The sequence below is a fragment of the Erithacus rubecula genome (assembly GCF_903797595.1).
Source record: "Erithacus rubecula genome assembly, chromosome: 9".
Classification (NCBI taxonomy): Eukaryota; Metazoa; Chordata; class Aves; order Passeriformes; family Muscicapidae; genus Erithacus; species Erithacus rubecula.
Window position 1 is genome coordinate 22,283,586 of NC_136660.1, and position 18,945 is coordinate 22,302,530.

At 39.6% G+C, this 18,945-nt stretch overlaps 1 protein-coding gene across 13 annotated transcripts in view; it reads right to left on the reverse strand.

Moving 5' to 3' along the window:
* BTRC (beta-transducin repeat containing E3 ubiquitin protein ligase) overlaps positions 1-18,551 on the reverse strand; it is a 119,487-nt gene extending 100,936 nt beyond the window's left edge. For 5 of the 13 annotated variants that reach the window (XM_079312428.1, XM_079312434.1, XM_079312425.1 and 2 more), the window contains exons 1-2: positions 18,393-18,550; positions 1,855-1,923 (exon numbers count right to left, since the gene is read on the reverse strand). In XM_079312428.1, the coding sequence (XP_079168554.1) occupies positions 1,855-1,923; positions 18,393-18,440 (117 nt within the window). In that variant the 5' untranslated portion in view covers positions 18,441-18,550. Of the gene's footprint in view, positions 1-1,854; positions 1,924-18,392 lie in introns of all 13 variants that reach the window. The other 8 variants (XM_079312429.1, XM_079312437.1, XM_079312427.1 and 5 more) reach the window with 3 other exon arrangements.
* Positions 18,552-18,945: the final 394 nt, after the last annotated feature.

Consider the following 18,945-nt stretch of genomic DNA (forward strand, 5'->3'; position numbering starts at 1 on the left):
AAAGCTCTTCCCAGCCTTTATATCAACTGCTTTACCCTTACACTTCCTGTGGTGAAATCACAGCACGAAATTGGAATAGCAAAGCTATTTCTACAACAGTGTCTGCTGATGACAAGCACAGTTTTATAACTTTTCCTTGGATCAAGGAGTAAGAAGATTGAAATAGACATTAGAACTAATATCAATAAACTAAAAAACAAAGGGAAAGCATGCTTACAAAAAATATATTTTTCAAAAAGTGCAAGTTCTTCTATTACTTGAGGTTGCCTAGTATTAAGCCTTCTTGGAAATTTTGCTGTGCGTTTTAGGTTTTTTACCCCCTTGGCATTTTTCAGAGTGCAAAAAGTATAAAGCCCACCTGCATCAGACCACTAGTAATATAAGGCTGGTCTGTTTGCCTCAGAAGTAAAAGGAAAACAGAACAGCCACACAACCCTCTTCCTATTGTTCTACCAACCCACATTAGAAACAGAAACTGATGCCATGCCCCATAGGTCAACAAACTTGAGCTCTGTGAGACAATAACTGCAGAGTTGAGATTCCTGTGAGACACCTTGCCTCCGGCTCAGCAAAGTTTAAATCAAGGAAACATAAGCTTCAGTGTCCCAGCTGACCTTCACTAGAGTGGACTTGAGAGAGAGAGAAACGGTGTCTCAGAAAGAAGCTCCAAAGGACACTTCAGCTTTGCAGTACATCACTCATTCAAAGAAATGGTTTGCAAATATAAGACTTGATGCCCATCTTTTAATAAATGTTCAAGCTCTGCCCAGTTTCACAGAAGTCAATATAAGTTGACAGCAGTAAGTAGCTTGCACAAGTAAGTTACTACCTACTGCTTGTAAGATACTGACACAAGACTGGAAACAATCAAAACCATCCTGCTAGCACCTTCAATGAAACTCTCATATTTTAAGGGGACTTGCTGATGCAGCTTTTCATTCTCACACTCTGCTCAAGTGACTTGGCTCTTTGTTTATGTTAGGCTCACAGTACCACCTTGAAGATCCCTTCATCACCATGTTTTGTCATTTTACAACTGCAGTTGCCATGACAACAGGATGCAGCTTATCTGTGCTGTTTTCATATTTCCAGTTTTTGTTGCCATAACAACACATTCTGGCTTTCTACAGAAACAGCAACTTTAAGCCATGTATTCTCAAGGACACAGGATTCATCATATATGTATGTTCATCAGAGAAGAGATCTGTACAGGCCATTTGTAAATTAAGCTATTTTTTCTGAAGGGGGATTTTTCACTCACAAAAGTGAAAAGCTGACAGCAATTGCTAGAGGCAGACTGCTGAGACATCTAAAGCCTGGCCTTTAATAATAGCCAGAGTAATATAGCACTAGGCCACTTCTGAGTGGGGACTCCCCACAGTGTCAGACTGTGTCAAACTGCACAATTGTTATGTGATGTGAGTAAGTGTCCATACTTGATTCACCCAGGCAGATCTGAATTAGATGCTAGATGCAATTCTCTTGAGTTTTAACCCAGTGGCCTCCCCATTATTACCAGCACCACCACCATGCAGCTCTGTGTTTGAAGACCCATTTTAATTCAGTAATTCAAGCTGTTGTTGTAGATTCGTTTTCAGTCTCTGACCCTCTTCGCTTCCAGGTGACTGCATTTTGAACTTTTATTTACAGGAAGTGCACATTCATTGGACTGGTGAGAAAATGTTATACAAACACAGCATGCATAAACACAAAACAGTGATGGCTATGAGGGGTATCAGCTAACATGGCACTGTAACTTCATTACACCCTCATTTATGTACTTCACTAATGAGACAAGCACAGGTGTCCAACACGGTCCCTCACATGAGATGAATAACAATAATACAGTCCAACCTGCTTTAGCCATGCTTGGTATCCAGAAGATATAAGTTGAAATCCATCTTTTGGCATGTGTATTCGGGGCTAGGAGAGAATAGACATAAAGAGAGACCTCCTTTTACACTGGGACCTAGCTAACCTAAGTCTAAATTCTGGAGCATTTTAAACAATGCAGATTTTTTAAAACCGCATATGAAGGTTTAGTCCCCAGACTAGTTCTTGTTTACTGCTCTGATATCAGCTGCTTTAAGAACACTTCTTTAGTAAAGTCACAATTTTTATGCTTTCCACCATTTTACATTTCAGTTCAGTATATATAGGTTTTTGGTTTTTTTTAATTTCCACAAAAATGAGCTCAGATATGCACAGCCTCTGTGGTGGCTGCAGTAGCAAAGACTAATGGTCATTAATGCTTTTGACACTACATAAAAAGCAGATGGTGTCAAAACAGCAGTAGTCAAGCTATGAGTGTTTACACAGTTGCCATCCTCAACATGGTCAGACCAGACACAGGACAACATGAAGAGATGACAGAAAATTCCTGAAGAGGTGCAGCCTTAACACCAGGGTAACAGGTTATTATACTTACACACCGCCATAAATTATGCCTCAAATCAACTGACAAATATAATCTCCCCCTATTTACTGTTTTCATGCTTTATTGGATTGAAGAAAAAGCAAGACATCAAATAGCTCTAGAAGCACAAAACATATACAGTGTAACTTACAGCTAGGAAAAAGTATGCAATAAATCCCAAAACACTGCCTAGGATGACATTTATTTGTAGTTCAAAGGTACTCTCAAGTGGATTCAAGTGCTCCCCCTCTCCCCAAAAAAGGAAATACTTAGAAATTAAAATCACATCTAAGCAACAGGACCCGACAGAACATCCACAAACACCAAGTCCAGAAAACACCAAGTTGTTCTTACTCCAAGAAACTACTTCACAATCCTTTTCTTAACTCACAGTACTTCCCCTCCAACCAGATGTGTGCCCTATCACACAAAAAAAAAAACTTACTCGTTTTCAGAATGGCTCTACTGAAGATGAACTTACTCCAACTTGTTCTTGAGTCAATACAATATTTAGTTTGTACAAAGTGCATTCACTTTGGTACTTGCAACATCAAAAAATACAATTTGTTGGAGATAAAAAATGTGTTACAAGTGAATGACAAACCTTCACACCTATTGTGGGCAGCCTTTGAATTTGAAAACAAAATAAGAACTAGAACAGACTAAAATCTTGCCTCTAAAGAGAAGTACAAACTCAGGATTTTATAGTATACTTTGAGCACTTGTTATTTTTACCTCTCACCAGTTTCAATTGAAATCCTCCTAATTCTTTCAAAGTAGTAGTAAGATTATGCCCTGGTGCCCTAGCCAATGATCTCAATTGAACATGAATTTTAATAACCACCATTGTGTGATAAATTAAAGTCAAGGATGTCTGGTTACTACATTCACCTAGATTGGACTTGCAATGCTTAAAACATTAACAAACTATGTTTTAGGAGACTTCTCACACAGCTAGAAGCATCATCTTCCAAGACCTAATCCTTCCTTCAGCACTAATGACATGGGTGGTTAATCTCTCTATGACTGTAAAATGGGGACAACACTCGTTTAACCCACCTCACAGATTTGCTGAGAGGAGCTCTTGACATTTCTATGTGCTTTGGAAATGGAAGAAACTCTATGAAGAGCTGTATATCTTGCAAGAGCACTACAGAAACATTTTACTTCTGCCTCAAGTTTCTTTTCAAAGTAGTACGGCCCAGTAGACATCTATCCAGAAAAAAAATAAAAGTCCTCATAAACAAGCAGAAATAATAATCATTTGAAAATCAGTGTCAGAAGTAGAGACCAGACTCAGATGTGCCCAAGCTCACACAACAAATTGTTGTGATGATAGAAACAAAATTGCATTTACAACAAATTGTGAAAAATCACTTCATTTTTTTCTGTTTCTGTCACCTAACCTACAAATTAAAGGATAACAGTCAAGCTCTTCAGAGGAATGGGCTGCTTAACATCTGCTAGCCCATCAGTCCAGAGCAGCCTGAATAATTGATTTAAGACACTGACTTGAACAATTTAATTTGAAGACCCTGGTCCGGCAAATATGTAAGTGTATCAACAGATCTGTTGCCAGCAACAAGATTACTCTTCAGCAGGAGTGTTTCCAGCAGTAAAGATAACACTGTATTTCTATTTAGACAACTCTTACCAACACAATTTTTTTTCGACTCAAGGTAAGTACTTGAGGACTGAAATAAAAGCAATCAGGACTTTCGGAAGATTTGCAGCTACTGTAAACTCAATTTATTTTTCAATGCTGACTAGTGATACAAAAATAGGAGAAACTAAGACCCATCACTCATCCCTCAATACTGTATCTGCAGAATTCTCTCAAAGAGGTATGTTTCCTCTGCATTTCTCTACTCTCATCTAAGAAGAAACGACAGACTACATAAAGAGAAGCAAATTCTACCAGTACAAGGTATGTGTGTCATTACCCACATACTGCTGCTTATGCATTAAAGTGGGATATTTGCACAAGTGAGCCCCCATTTACATCAAAATAAGCACAATAGAAAAGCATAATTTAATTTAAATTTCTCAGATTGATGACTAGTTGTTAAAGTTTAGCCAGTGTCCTAAATTCTTAATTTCTGTGGCTTTCCAAGGCACACTGTAAATGACCCCTAGGAATGCATTCTTCGGTAGAGAGAGGCAATTAAAGTAATACATCTGGTTAAAATATTCTGAATTTCAGTATCCCAATGACAGCAAACAGGTCTGTAAGGGGACTGTCAATCTAAAAAAATAAAATAAAATTGCACCTCTTCCCTCTGGCCTTAAAAAGATGTGGGATCCAGAAAACTGTCTTGTTTGAAAGCTGTATTAATTTATAAATCAACACTAAACTCTTCCATGATTATGATCCATTCAAAGCAATTCCATCAGCAATACAATTAATTGCCCAGCAAGACCTATTCATTTTTGTATTTTCATGAGCACACATCATTTATGCTCATGGTTCAATACCATTCATAAGCACAGTATTTTCTCTTAGCATCTGCTCCAGCATTTTCCTTGACTAGAAGTCGGGCTGCTTGGGGAATTTTGCCCTTTTTCAACAGCACTGACAGTGACAGCTTTCCTCAAAAAGTAACTCTGAAAGCATTCTAACTCCTAATTCCTATCATGCTATTTTGTGAATATTTCACATTTTAATTTAGGTGAGTGATTAATTTGTAATATAACCTACTCTACTTCCTTTTCCAAAACACTCATGTTTATTATTGAGGCCTTGCTTTAAAAATGAGCCTTCCATTACCACAGATGGCTTATTCCACAACCATCAGCACCTTACTCACAGTTCTGAAATGCAATTTCACTGTGTATGAAATCTTTACTCTCTCTCTAGTCTTTCTGATGTCCACAGAACTTGTTATCTATATGTTAGCCATATATTAGAATTACATATATTGCATCTGCCCATAAACTGGAGCCAAAATAATTTACTTTACTCATCTCTTTGTCTGCAACCCCTGACTTTTTTTCCTTTAGTGATCTACTCTTCCATTTTTAATCCATTTGATTTCTGCAGTCCCTAGCAAGGCCCAGAACAAGAGAATGATTCTTGAGAACAAGTCAGTAATTTAAAATTCAGTGGTACCCTCTCCACTTCTCTACCAAGGCTGATTTTCAGAGGACATTTAATTACAGGCCTGAGTTCCTATTTTCTAAGCCTAAACACAACCCCTGAAGGCTTACAAGATTTGAGTCACAGCTGGAGCTGTGGTTACTATACAGTTTAAATATCAGCCTCTTTACTGTGCAATTTGTTTCGAAAATCAAATCAGATGCTGTGTCATAAACAAGTGCTAATTAAGTATTGAGCGGAAATTGGGCTTTTTTGTGCAAGAAGGGTTCTTAAATATCTGCATCTTCACTTCCATAAGAAAGTATAAATATGCCAAGAATGATAATTATAAAAAGAAACCTACTATGATACTTCCAAGGCAGTCCTGCTGCTTCTGCATTTCATCTGCTTCCATGTAAGAAGAAATGAGGGGGGGGGGGAAGTGGAGACCTGTATGAAATATATAGGTACTAAGAATCTTATTAATCTGATCATATCACCCATAATGCTTGCTGTTCCCTCAGAGAAGACATTCACTCTGGGTTTCCATCACATAGGATTTAAACAAGCAAACTAAATTCATCTCTCTCCATCACTGCAAAGCAATAATGAAGCTACTTATATTACCATTTCTTTTAAGTCATGATCTACACACAGTATTTATTTGACAATAGCATTGAATTCATTAGATATAACACCTTGTTTGATAAATATCAAGTGAAGAACAGGAATAATGCATTTTAATACTCTGAAGGTTGCCTCTGAGTAACAATATTCACGACTCCATTAACTAACAGGCTCTCGGCTACAAAAGCAGAATTAGATCTGTCAGTCACTGACATGGAAGGGCATGGCCAGTTGCACTGAAGATTGTCCAGTTGAGATGATTTCCACAGAAAGGAAAGTATTCCCTGTGGCCTAGAACTTGTAATGAGTTTGCATCCATTACAGCAATAAACTGAATTCCTATTACAGAATATACAGCTTCATGGCACAGACAGATCCCAGACTCTACTGCCAAAGCAATAGCCAAAATAAGGCACAACTAGATCTGTGGACTCCAACAAAACCAAACACACTATTTCAAAATCTTTCATTGTTATTAGGAGAAAAACCCATGAGCTATCTGATCCTAAAAATTTAAGTTGCCAGTATTTAAGTGTGTCCTCTGTGAGATTTTGTAGAAAGAATGAACAAACACTAAGTCAGCTGACTGTCAGGTCTCACAGTTTGATCCAAACTCCTTCTGAAGGACACAGCACTCTCAAACAGTAGGCTCTGACTGCCTGTGAATTAATGAGCTCACTGCACGTGGTGAACATGGCTACTCCAGTTCCATAATGAATCTGCTGAGTTTGTTGACTGAGATCTGCTCAAAACCAACTCCCACTGGAGAGTGTCTATTTATACTCCTTGACAGATAAACAGATGCAAGGGGTTTTTTATATCCTTCATGAGCAACAGCAACCAGGTAAATAAACTACTTCTGTAACATGAAACACTGGATACCTTCTTTAGGGCTCACAAGAATACTAAGTTACAGTATTGAAAACTAATGGAGACCCATGACAGCACTCCATTAATCTCTGAACAAAGTAGCAGCAAGGCTGCACAACAAACGTGCTTACTCTAGTAGTGTGGAGATTGTCTTTGTGCCCATGCTTGATTTCACAACCATTTGAAATTTTAGTATGAAATTCAAGTGCTGTATCCAGCCTCCTTCAAGATTGCAAGATGTGTGGTGAAGACCATTTCTCATGCTACTTTCTGAATTTGTGCCAGGTAAGTATCCAACAAGAACAGTGATGTCCACAGTGCAAGCATTTATGTATAAAATGGCAGCTGGAAGCCTGTCCAGAGATCAACAAAATGAAGCTGCTGCCTTCCAAGTATTGTGTTTCTTTTTTGCAAGTCCATAGAAAAGTCAGAGAGCTCACCTGGATTCTAATTTTTCAGTGAAATTCAGAGCATCAGGAATAGAAAGTCCTGTACTTAAAAAAAAAAAAAAAATACAGCCAAGGTAAACCAAATTAAGTTTGGAATACTACAGTCTCCATGATCAGCATAAAAACCTAGAGTATTAACTTTCACCTTCCTGATCTCCTGCTGAATTTTAGGTAACAGACAAAAAAAGCATTCAGGAGAGATGGGTTACAGATCTGTACCAACTACCCTGAGAGGAAATCTGCAGTTCAAGCATTAAGCAGACAAATCTGTAAAAGGAATAACATTTTTTTCTAAAGAGAAGGAAACACTTTGAAGGGCACACTCCAGCACTCCACTACATTTTCTGCTTAGCTACTGAGCTCTTGTCTTCTGAGCAGGCTCCAGCACCAGCCAAACATTCTCCTGTTCAATAATGTAACCAAAACACTTCCTTTTGCAGGAATGGCAACTCTGTCCAAATACCTTTCCCCTACAAAGCACTCTGCTACAATTACAATGCAGGACCTTTTCACTCATCAGAAGTGATCCGGAATCCATAACTAATTGCCTCAAAAACCTACCAAAATATATTAAATTTCTTTTCCTTATGTAAATACCCTGTACCAAGTTCAGTTCCACGACAATTCTCAATTCCTGCCATAGGATGCAAATGTTCCTTTGCTTGGCTTAACTAGAGCAAACCTTCCTTCAATCAAGAAACACCCAAAGCATCAGCTGCTGTTTTGGAGGACAACAAGGCCAGAACAAAGCAGGGGCAACAGTAGTCATTAAAGACACCTAATGGGCACCTCCTCACACAGCACAAACATCTGTAATTCTAACCAGAACAAATCTAAAATGTTGCAGAAATGGCTGACCAAAAAAGAAAAAACCAAAGCCAAAACACAGACCAACAGTATGTTCTGTCACCCAAGAAAGGAAATTTACTGAGACTAACTAATGCTAAAACAAAACAAGTCACCACGGGAAGCTAAGTAAATCTACTCCCAATTTAGAACAAACGAGAATTAGTCCTAGACTAACCCAATCTTCTTCTTTAAGAAGATCACTGAAGTCCAGACAAATTAGAAGCAGCTAAGCATTTGATAGATGACATGTAGGAAGCTACTAGTTAAAATGAAGAGGATTAGGATTAATATCAGTGTTATAAGGAGGCTAAGAAACTAAAATCTGTAGAGCATCACAGGCCATTTTGAAAAAGGAACCATTAAGCTGTACAGAGAATTATCCTTCTTGAAATCTATTATTGTTCTTGAAAATAATGTTAAATACTCTCATTAATGGCGAAAATACTCAAGAATTACCAATGTGTTAATGAAATTAAAGAAGCATCATAAATATGTAGGACAAAGCATCTTGAAGATTTGGTAACAGAACACATGATGCATATAAGTCAGAAATTCACATTACTTTCATTATAAATTAGGAACTCAGTAACTGAGAAGGAAAGAGGCCCTGGGATATGTTAGTCATTAGATAATGATGGCTCACCCATAAGATGAGCCACAGAAATGGCAAATACTCCCAGTAGAGAGGAATTAGGATCACTGCTTTAGTACAAGGAATCCATAAAATATTTCCTGGAATGTTCTATATAGCTCTGGTCATTCGTGTTTCAGGAAGACTAATCAAATTTTGCAGCTGTTTAAAAAGGTCTACTAAGATGATCAAAAGTTCCAGGAAATGTCTTACAACAGAAGGAAAAATAAATTATAGAATGCTGGTTTAGCCTGACCAGATTCAGCACAGAGCAGAATACAGTTGGTCTCCACAAATATCTGCAGATGAACACAGGGGAACAAGGAGAGCTGTTTAAGCTCATGGACACTGGTGCATGAAGAAATGAGAATGAATCAGCCATGAATGGAGTTAAGCAGGAAAATAAGAACAGGGATTCTGCCTTTCAAAGTAGTCAAATTTGGAATAACTCTGCAATGGCAGAGCAAAGAGAAATCCACTTAGCAACTGCTTTCAGTAGTTTGCAAAGGCTTTAGAGAGTACTTTGCCAGTATCAAGCTCGAACCCATGCTCCACAAGACCTACTCCAATCCAACACACATGTCTCTACCACTGACGGGTCCTGTATCATCTCTACATAAATTGCTGTTTTAAGGTCAGTAAGAGCTTACAAATATTTTCTTGTCACTAAAAAACTTCCAGGGTATTTATGTTTGCTTATAACAACAGCTGTAACAAAGTACTAGAGCAATACACTTCACTGGAGTCATCCTCATCAAGAGAAGAAAAAACAAATAAGGAAAAAGTTACAAAAATAAAAGGAAATATAGATTTTTGTCCTTTTGAATATATTAGCAAGAGGAAACACGTTCTGTCACATTTGAAGAGGCTGTTAACATTATCTGGATTTCTTTCTGTTGAGATGCTCCTAAGACTCATCTTCTAAAACAAGATCAATCCATCGCTTCTTGAGACTACACCTCCTTCTCATTGTTCTAATTTCCAGGAGATGAATGATAGCTGGCTGCATTTCCAATCATGCTGACAATTTTGGCATATAAGAAGGAAGGGCATTGAGCAGACCCAATGAACCACCCCTCTGGAGGATCGCCAACATCTTCCTAATAGACAGAATTCAAGGCCAACTATCCATAAACTAAAAGCAACTCCCACATAAACACTGCTCCATTCTGGACTGCCCTCACAATAAATTACAAATGATGTGTGTAGAGAAGGAGACTGACTACACTGTATGACAGACTTTCATGATAGACCATTTTTCTCTGAAACAACTAGAGACTGTTCTGGTTGCTCTATGGGCAAGCATGGAAACATTCAGACTCTTTTCTAGTCAGCATACAGTCCAGCCCTGATTAGTATCCAAGCAAAGACTGCCATCACCTTTCTCTACAGTGTTTCAACCATCCTACTGTATTTTGGGAAAAAGAACCCCCTCAATTCTGTAAGAATAACTATGTCCTAAGATGGAAATATCATGAGGTAGTATTCCTACAAACAGAAAAATCCCATGTAGGGCACAAAGCCAGCTGACAAAATTCATACCAGAGTTCTGCACTGGCTGGTGTTATCCAAATTCCCTCTCTACCATCTTCTTCAGATCAGGTTTGCTTCAGGTGCTTCTGAAGAAGATAGGTCCATCTAGACTATAGTTAAAATAACACACTCATTGTTCTGCTAACATACAACTGCACTTAAGAACTTCTTCATTCCTATGTAGTATGTCCCTGCAACCTTTCTCTTCTCACCGTGGGATGAAGCAAATTAAACCACCATTAGGCCTTTTTGCTGCATCTAGTCCAAACTGGTTACTCCAGTGGATTCTGCCAAGAGGCTGCATGGCTTCTGCCCACAGACTGAAAACACTTCTGTCCTTCCCTCAAGAAGACTAGAAAGACCCCTTGCTGAGCTTTCCCATTCTTCCTCATCTCCTTTCTGTTGCTCTCATCAAAATGATGGCACAAGACCCTGTTTTAGCAGTAGGGGAAGGAAAATTAAATCAGATGTTTCTCAATTTTTAGTACAGAGGAGGACTAGAAGTAGCTAGAGAGTGCAAAATTATGATCAATCATTGGTTTCCAAGCAAAATCATTGTGGAAAAGTGAAATAATTTAAAACTATAAGTCATCATGTCTGCTTCTGAACCCTTCTGCCATCCCAGCTAACAAATCTGGCTGTGCACGCACAGCAGCAAATAGGCTGAGCACCCTTTGGTTAATGGGACCACGGAACTTGCACATCAAACAGAAAAAAATGAATTTTAATGCAGTTTTTAGAAATACTTGTCATTGTTTCAGCATTGCCATTTAGTGAATGGGACCGATTTCTCTCTCAGTAGGGGATGATATTTTAATGATGTAACAATGTACTTCCCAGAAGAAAGACAAGCCTCATGAGGCAGATTAAAACTAAGAATATTCAGATCCCATTAAAATCAGACAGTTTCAAGCCATTTTTAAAATTAATTTTGTTTAATGATAAAATGGGTTATCTTAACAGGTGGCTAGCCAATTGTAAAATTAACCAAAACATGGTCAGAAGCACAAGGGTAGCTATTAAAAGAACTGTTTTCTTTGTATTCTGCCTTCTATTATCAGTGCACCATATCACCCTACACAAATCCTGCCAGTCCATGATCCCCAGCAAATTTTTGAGCTTCAGCTTTCTCTTTCAGCAAGCAGGGGTAGCATTTGTCCAACACCAGAGTTCCCCAGCACCTCAGAAAAACTCGCATTAGAAATGCTCTGCTGTTTAATAAGCAGGAAATATTTAATGCAATTCCCAGGATGTTTATTTTCAGCCATTTCTGCGGTATCAAGAAGTTTTTCACAGCACTAATCAGTATCCTGTCAGGGGAACAGCTTCATGTTTGATTGCTTATTAATTGTATTTTGAGCACTTACTCTTTAGCTGCAGCCACTGGACGCTGCTATGCTACAATTAATTTTCAGCTTCCACAGCTGAACACACAGTGGATTCAGCCCTTCTGTGCAAAATCACTTAAAATGTGTAAAGAATATGCCTTGTTGAGCATCTCCTGAATTGCAAGGAAGAAATTAGAAAGACTGAAGAAAATACTCAGTACTGGAAATATCAGTTAACCTTGCTACTGAGGACAGTTAAATATTACACAAATCTCACCAGCATGCATAGATTTTAAGATGACACAATATAAGCAGACAAGGAAGTAAGAAAACAGCCTTTTCCATCTGCATTGATGAATTCAGCATGAAGATTTTTAAACAAAAAAATCAAGTTACTCAGCTTGCTGGTTTTGCTGGTCTCAAATGTGACCCTAAATACTGTTGCAGTAATCACTGAGAAAATTAATATGACAGCCCATATACAGATGAAAAAAAAAAAGTGGAATCCCTTCACACAATACTTGGTGAGAATCCCTAATTTCCAGGTATAAATTACTCTTCTTGTGACAGAAAATAAGTACCTTCATTAACATGTTTCATAATACAAACTACTAAACCAGTAGAATCCATAGAAAACAATGGATGAACACATTCACTTGACAAACAAATCCACTCCACATTTGTATGTCAGGAAATACTTTCTGATCCCCACTTAAAATGTTTTTAGTGTAAACAAATTTTAAATGAGACCAGACCAGGAAGTTTCCTCAACCATTTGACTTTTTGTCTCAAGTCATTATTTCTGTTAACTCAGCAGCTGCTAGCACTGAAAATAAAGAAGAAAACAAGATAACTTTATATTTAATCTCATTTATGGCCCAGATATCTGAGCTTGGACTATTTCCAGTGGCCAACCAAAGATAACAATTTGATTTTTTTCTTCATTAGGCACCTCTTAAAGAGGTCATCTCCGAACACTGTGCATTCCTACCTTACCTCTAGACATGATACACCACTATGGAATAATTCTATTTTCTTCCTCTAAAATCCTCATTACCTTTTTGCATATCACAAACCATTTTAGGATACTGAGAATGCTGAGGCCACCACACATCTTCTATTTTCCAAAGACTGTTTAGGAAGCCCTTTGCCTAACCAAACTTTGTGGTTAGAACAGTCTGTTTTATCTCACTAATGAGAATGATAATTTAGTACCAAATACTCATGAGGAATTATAGCTCTGCTGACTGGCAAATAATTTGCCAAGGCAGATTAGTTTAGCTGCATAAAATAAATATCCACCTGCACATACTAGCACTAATCAGGGCGTGAAATTAAACTTTTTATTCAGTGGGAAATAACTGCTGCAAGGCGGCGATTTAGTCTGAGAAGCAAATATTAAGGTCAGTCTATTCTCTCTGATGTTTATAGTACATATTACAGTGCAGAGAGCATGGTGCAACAAATTTGGCTTTTTAAGTCTATGAAACTAAATACTTCAGTGATGCGATAGCAAATTTGCCATTTGCCTTTCTAATTGCATACATTTAATGGAGCAAAGTGGCTGAAATGAAACATTACCAGAGAAGTGAGGGTGAACTTACTGAAGTACCAAAGGCCTGCAGCAAGTGCACAAAAACCTACAGCATGAAGTTTGGGGTAGAAGAAAATTAATCAATGTTTTCCATACAATATACTAGCTCCAACCAACACCCAAAAAACCAGGATGCTATTTCAGTCTCATTGGAAAAACTGGTAAATTTAGTATTCAAGTAGGATTTGCAACCCCACATTTTAGAGGCAATGCTCTGCTATCCCAGCTTACAAAATTATTCTCACTGCTTCCATGACATCCCTGCTTTGGATACCCACGGCTCTCTGCCACAATGTCCATGACAAAATATGTTACTGGGAAGACTGCAAGGTTCTCAAAAGATTTTTTTAAAAACAGCTAACAAATAACAGGTCTTAAAAATCCTCGTCCTATCGACACCATGAATGGCATAGATTCAGTACAAGCAGAGCCTCTTTTAAAGTATAAACCTTTGTCCATCTGTTCCATATATATACATGTACACAGCAGGAAAAAAAAAATTCAACTTTATTACCCTTCAGCCTTCAATTACACTGACTATTTTTTACTATATTACCTGCCAGTTATGTGGGAGCTCCTACAAACATGCAAATATAAAAATTTATGAACTTCAGAGTTTTTCCTCATTAAAAAATAAAACAACCAACAACAACCACAAAAAAACCCCACCAACAAAAAAAAAAAAAACACACAGAGAAAAAAACAACAAAACAAACCAACAAAAAACAAAACAATAAAACAGAAAACCACCAAGTAAACAACCCGCAGATGGATCTTAAAACACAACCACAAGGCTCTGGTTCTCCTGTGAAACTGGAAGGCCCACCAGCAGCTCCTAGAATCCCATCATCCAAAAGCAAAATTAAAATGGTCTTTTGGGGGTGAAACAGAAAAAAACCCACAAAGAACACTCAGACTGACTCCTTCCTATTCATGAGCCAGGAAATTCAGTGAATCATTGCAAATTAATTAATTCATAAAAACAGAGAAAGTGAAACTCTTTTATGTATCAAGCTTTTGCCTCTCAAATAGTCCTAGATGGGACCCCAAACTGGTCAGGTGCTGTTCCAAGCACTGCTAATTAAACACAACTGAAGTTGTCACTAGTCCATTCAAGAAAACAGATGTCGCTTCATAGAGCTTTGATATTTTTCTTAAATACCTTTTAAAATGAGGAACAAAAAATATGAACTCTTATAAAAAGGGCTTTATTGTATTTTTATAGCATATTACATACCTTGTAACAATCATTCTGTTAAGTGTGAATGTCAGTTTTATTTTCTGTCCCTTTTTTCCTGGCTATTTACAAGCTTTGTAAGAATCGTTCCTTAATTAAGTCTAAACATAGTTTTATATAAATGGATTCCTGGAATTAAAAACGTTCAGACTTAAGAAATGATTGTTACAGAGACTGTAACAGGCCGTAAAAAAGAATGCCACTTTAAACAAAGATTTCTCATTTTAATTAAAAAGATAATCATCAGAACATTCGTATACTTAACAGAACCATTTGAAGCTACTTTGAAAAAATATCTACTATTCTATGCAGGCTTATGTAGTTTACTTTATATGACATTTAATCAAAGTCTCAGTTGAGCCCATCACATTCATACTTTAAGTACTGTATATACAGTTTCAAACATTTATTCAAACTTGAAAGTTACTTATTGAACACCTCGATTTCTTGCTCTTTTGTAAATGACTATGACTAAGGAAATGCCATATTCATAAACACATAAAAGCAGAGCTCTCTATGGCAAGAGGTTTTGGGTGAGATTTCTGTGTGCATTTTTTTAGGTTAATGGGCATGTTCACCTCTCTCTTTAGCTTGTGCTTAGCAGTTTCTTATACACAGTACTTTATAAAGAGTGTACTTCCATCAGCAGGACTGTACAAAAAAGAAAAGAGGCTGAAGTGAACTCAGGTTCCACTCTGGTAAAATCCTCGTTGCAGCTGCAGAACACTGGACTATTTAATTTAAAGATTGTATTTTAAATCTATAAACCATCTTTCATTCAAAAAACTAAAAAAAAACCACCAACAAAACCTTTGAAAGATGATGTGCAGAATACATGATACAAGGCACTCTTTCTCCAGCAAACAGTCTTCCCTTGTGAGCAGTTCCTTAGTATTGTGTAGTGTTAATACACAGCAATTTAATATCAGGAATAAATTAGGTCTTATTAAGACACAGAGGTAAATTGAGTAAGCAAATGATATTAAATAAATTACCTAAACCTTAAAGTATTATATTATACATATTGTACCTGACCAGGTACAGAAGTGTTCCTAAGCAGGAAGCTGGTAGCAGATATCAGTTAAATGCAATACTGCTTCACTGGCAAATAATCCAGCCAACACCAGCCAGTGAGAAGGCAGCTGCCTTCTACTCCCATCAAAAAGTTGCACAGACATTAGCATACAGAAGAACAACAGAGTACTGTTTGTCTTTCAAAGCATCAAATATAGATGCTTTAAAGCATCTATAAAATAATTTCATTCATATTATTAGCACTGGTTGAAGCTGTCCCATGACACTTTTCTTGGACATTAAAATGAAAATCAAATCACCAGGTCCATCTTGCCTGATACATTGAGATTCAGGAGAGATGCTCAAAGCCAATGTGAAAAATTAGGTACTGATATTTTAAGTGGAAAAAAGTATTATTTTCTAGAGAAGCATAAGCAAACTACCACCCAAAGGGTTGCTTTTCAGTATGAAATGAAACCTACCCCAAACACACATCAAAACCAAAACTGTCTCTCCTGCTTTTGATAATAGGCCTCACACCTCCAAAATGTATTTGAATATTTACCTAAAATGCTCCTTGGGAAGCTCTCAGGGAAAATCAATAATTAATAGTAAAGCCCACCTCAAAGCAAACTGTGAGCCAGCTAACAAGGAAGATGCAAATGAAGCGTATCACACACTCTGATGGACAAGGTAATCCACTGTGAATGATTCAGCATTAGCTGAGAGGATGCACGAGCTGATCTGCTACCTCTGTATGGACAACTGTACCAGTGCCATTACTGCAGTGCCTGAGCACTGTCAGCACTACATGGCAGAGAGAAGACATCTCCTAGGAGGGCCAAGATGATACTTGCAACTGATTTCTAGTGTATCCCGATGTATCTATCTGTGCCACCCTTCCAGAAGGCCCCACCAAGTCTGACAAACACTTTACTCCAACAGCAGAATTAAAGTAAGAGCCACGTTCTGGACTGATGCACGCTAAAGCAAAAGCTTGAGAAGTGCTTAACAAAACCTTTGCTTACTCTACTCTCAACCTGTAAGCAAAAAATCCCTAAAAAAGTTCAGAATGGACAGAGGGAAGCCACATCTTTCACTGCATGTTTTACAAGCATTTTGTATACAAGAGGCACTTTAATAAAGCATGAAAGAATGTGGGTAAGCTTTTAGCTCTCAGGGCAGCCTCATCTTGGTAATTCTTCCCTTTATCTGGTGCTCCTAATAGATGCATATCCCAGGAGAGCAGCTTCCTCTCATGGTCATGCCTCTCCCCAGTGTCAGGGAACTCTATTGTTCGAGTTCACTGAGAGATGCAGGATGGGCAGGGATTCCCTCAGCCTCCAGGCCCAATCTTACAGATGATCTCAAAACTCCTGGACCAAGCCCTTGAATGAGAATATTAGCAGAGGGGGTGAAAAAAGTAATGTATGAGAAGCCAGTGTAGCATGTTCACAATGCTGTCTGGCAGCAGACAAGAATGTTTCAGCAGAAACTTTTGAGGATGTGAAACTCACTATCTAGAGGCAGGTTGTAATTACCAAGCTTGGCCAAACACAAGTGCAGCAGGATCTGGGACACTCGTTTGGCCAATCCCACACCAAAGAGGACCATTCATTATTGCTAATTGCTATCTTGCTGATTTAGGTGTCCATAGCCTTTTCCCACTTCACCTAGCTGAGACTCTATAAATACTCTGGCAAACCTGGAGACTACTAGCAAACGGGTCAAAAAGTCTCAAGAGAGAAACAAGTTCTTCTAGACTAAAAACAAAAAGCCAAACAAGTGTTTCAAAGCTCAATTAGAGATTACAATTTGCAGCTAGTGTTTCCTCAATTTCATTTTGGGCATATGTTCTGAAGATTTAATAGAATTCCTTCTTCCTGACGAGCTCAAACAATTCTGGGCCACCAGAAAGACTAATCCAAAACAAACTTTTAGCAAGTGTTCCCAGTCATTTAAATTATATCCTTAGAGAAAGAACAGTTCAGGGCACCTGAAATTTACATTCAGTTTAGTTGGCAACACTTTGTTTTCATTTCTAAATTTCACATTTCTGGCCAAAACACTTGGAAATATCAACAAATGAAGAAAAAGAGAATGAAGGTACAGTTTAAGTGCACCATGACTCAAATCTATGGAAATTAGCCATATTTGAAGAGCATCTTGGATGCATGTACTGTTTTCCATACCAAAGGCCAACCCATAACCTAAACAATGTACGTGCTCCCTGCAGTCACTGTCACTGATATAATGCTGCAGCGGCAGGTGAAACGCTCCAGTGCCAGTATTTAGTGATCTTGCAGTAAAATGGGAGCAAAAACAGAATTACAGAGGGCTAGTGAGCAGTACAGCAGGATAGTCATAGGTGAACAAATAAAGAAAAAAATCCCAGAATTACATGCGCAAAGCCTGCCGGTGCCTGTGGGCCCCTCTGCCAGCTCCTGCCTCACTCCACTTTAACTTCTCCCGCTCCCAGGTGGCACCTGCAGCCCCCTCCCCCTCCGCCCTGCGCTCCCTTTGCCCGGATCCGGGGACCCTGCTCACCGCCCTCCCCGCAGGCAGGACGCCCCCTCCCCGGGCCCGGCTCACCGCCCTCCCCGGCCCGCCAGCCCAGCGCCCTCCGGCCCGGCCCGGCCCGGCCCCGAGGCCCGGGTCCCCTTCCCCACTGCCCCCCGCTCCATCTCGCCCCCCGCCGCCCCTCCATAGATAGACAGAGGTGCCCCCACCCTCCACCGCCGCCTCCGCCAACCCCCGCGGCCCCTCACCATGAACTTGAGCGCCTTCTCCTGCAGGACGGCCTCGGCCGGGTCCATCGTCCAGCGGGGCCGGGCCGGGGCCGCCCCCCCGCTCAGTGAAGGCCGCAGCCAGCGCAGACGGGAACCTGCGCTGCCCCGGGCCCCCCCACCTCACCCCGCTGCCCGCACGGCGCATGCGCCGCTCCGCAGGCCCACGGGAAATGGAGTCCCCGATCACGTCCCTGGCAAAGGCCCGACGCGATGGGTAAAACTACAAATCCCGGCAGATTCCGGACCCGTGGCACGCTGGGAGCCGGCTGACACATGCGTTGTGCGCAGTGCAGGGGGCCGACGGGGGTTGTAGTAACATGGGGCAGTTACGGTGCGAGGTGCCAGCCGGGCTGAGATGGACGCGACCGCTCTGGGCGGGCGAAGGGGGAGAGAGGGAGATGAGGATGCGCGTCCTGCAGATGCCGTGTGGGCACTTTGCAGCTGCAGACCTTCCCTGGGGTGGAAGTACGGCTGGCCCCTGAGTCACAGATGCCCCCGGCTGCTCCCACGCGTTGCTCGGCTGCGCTCCGTG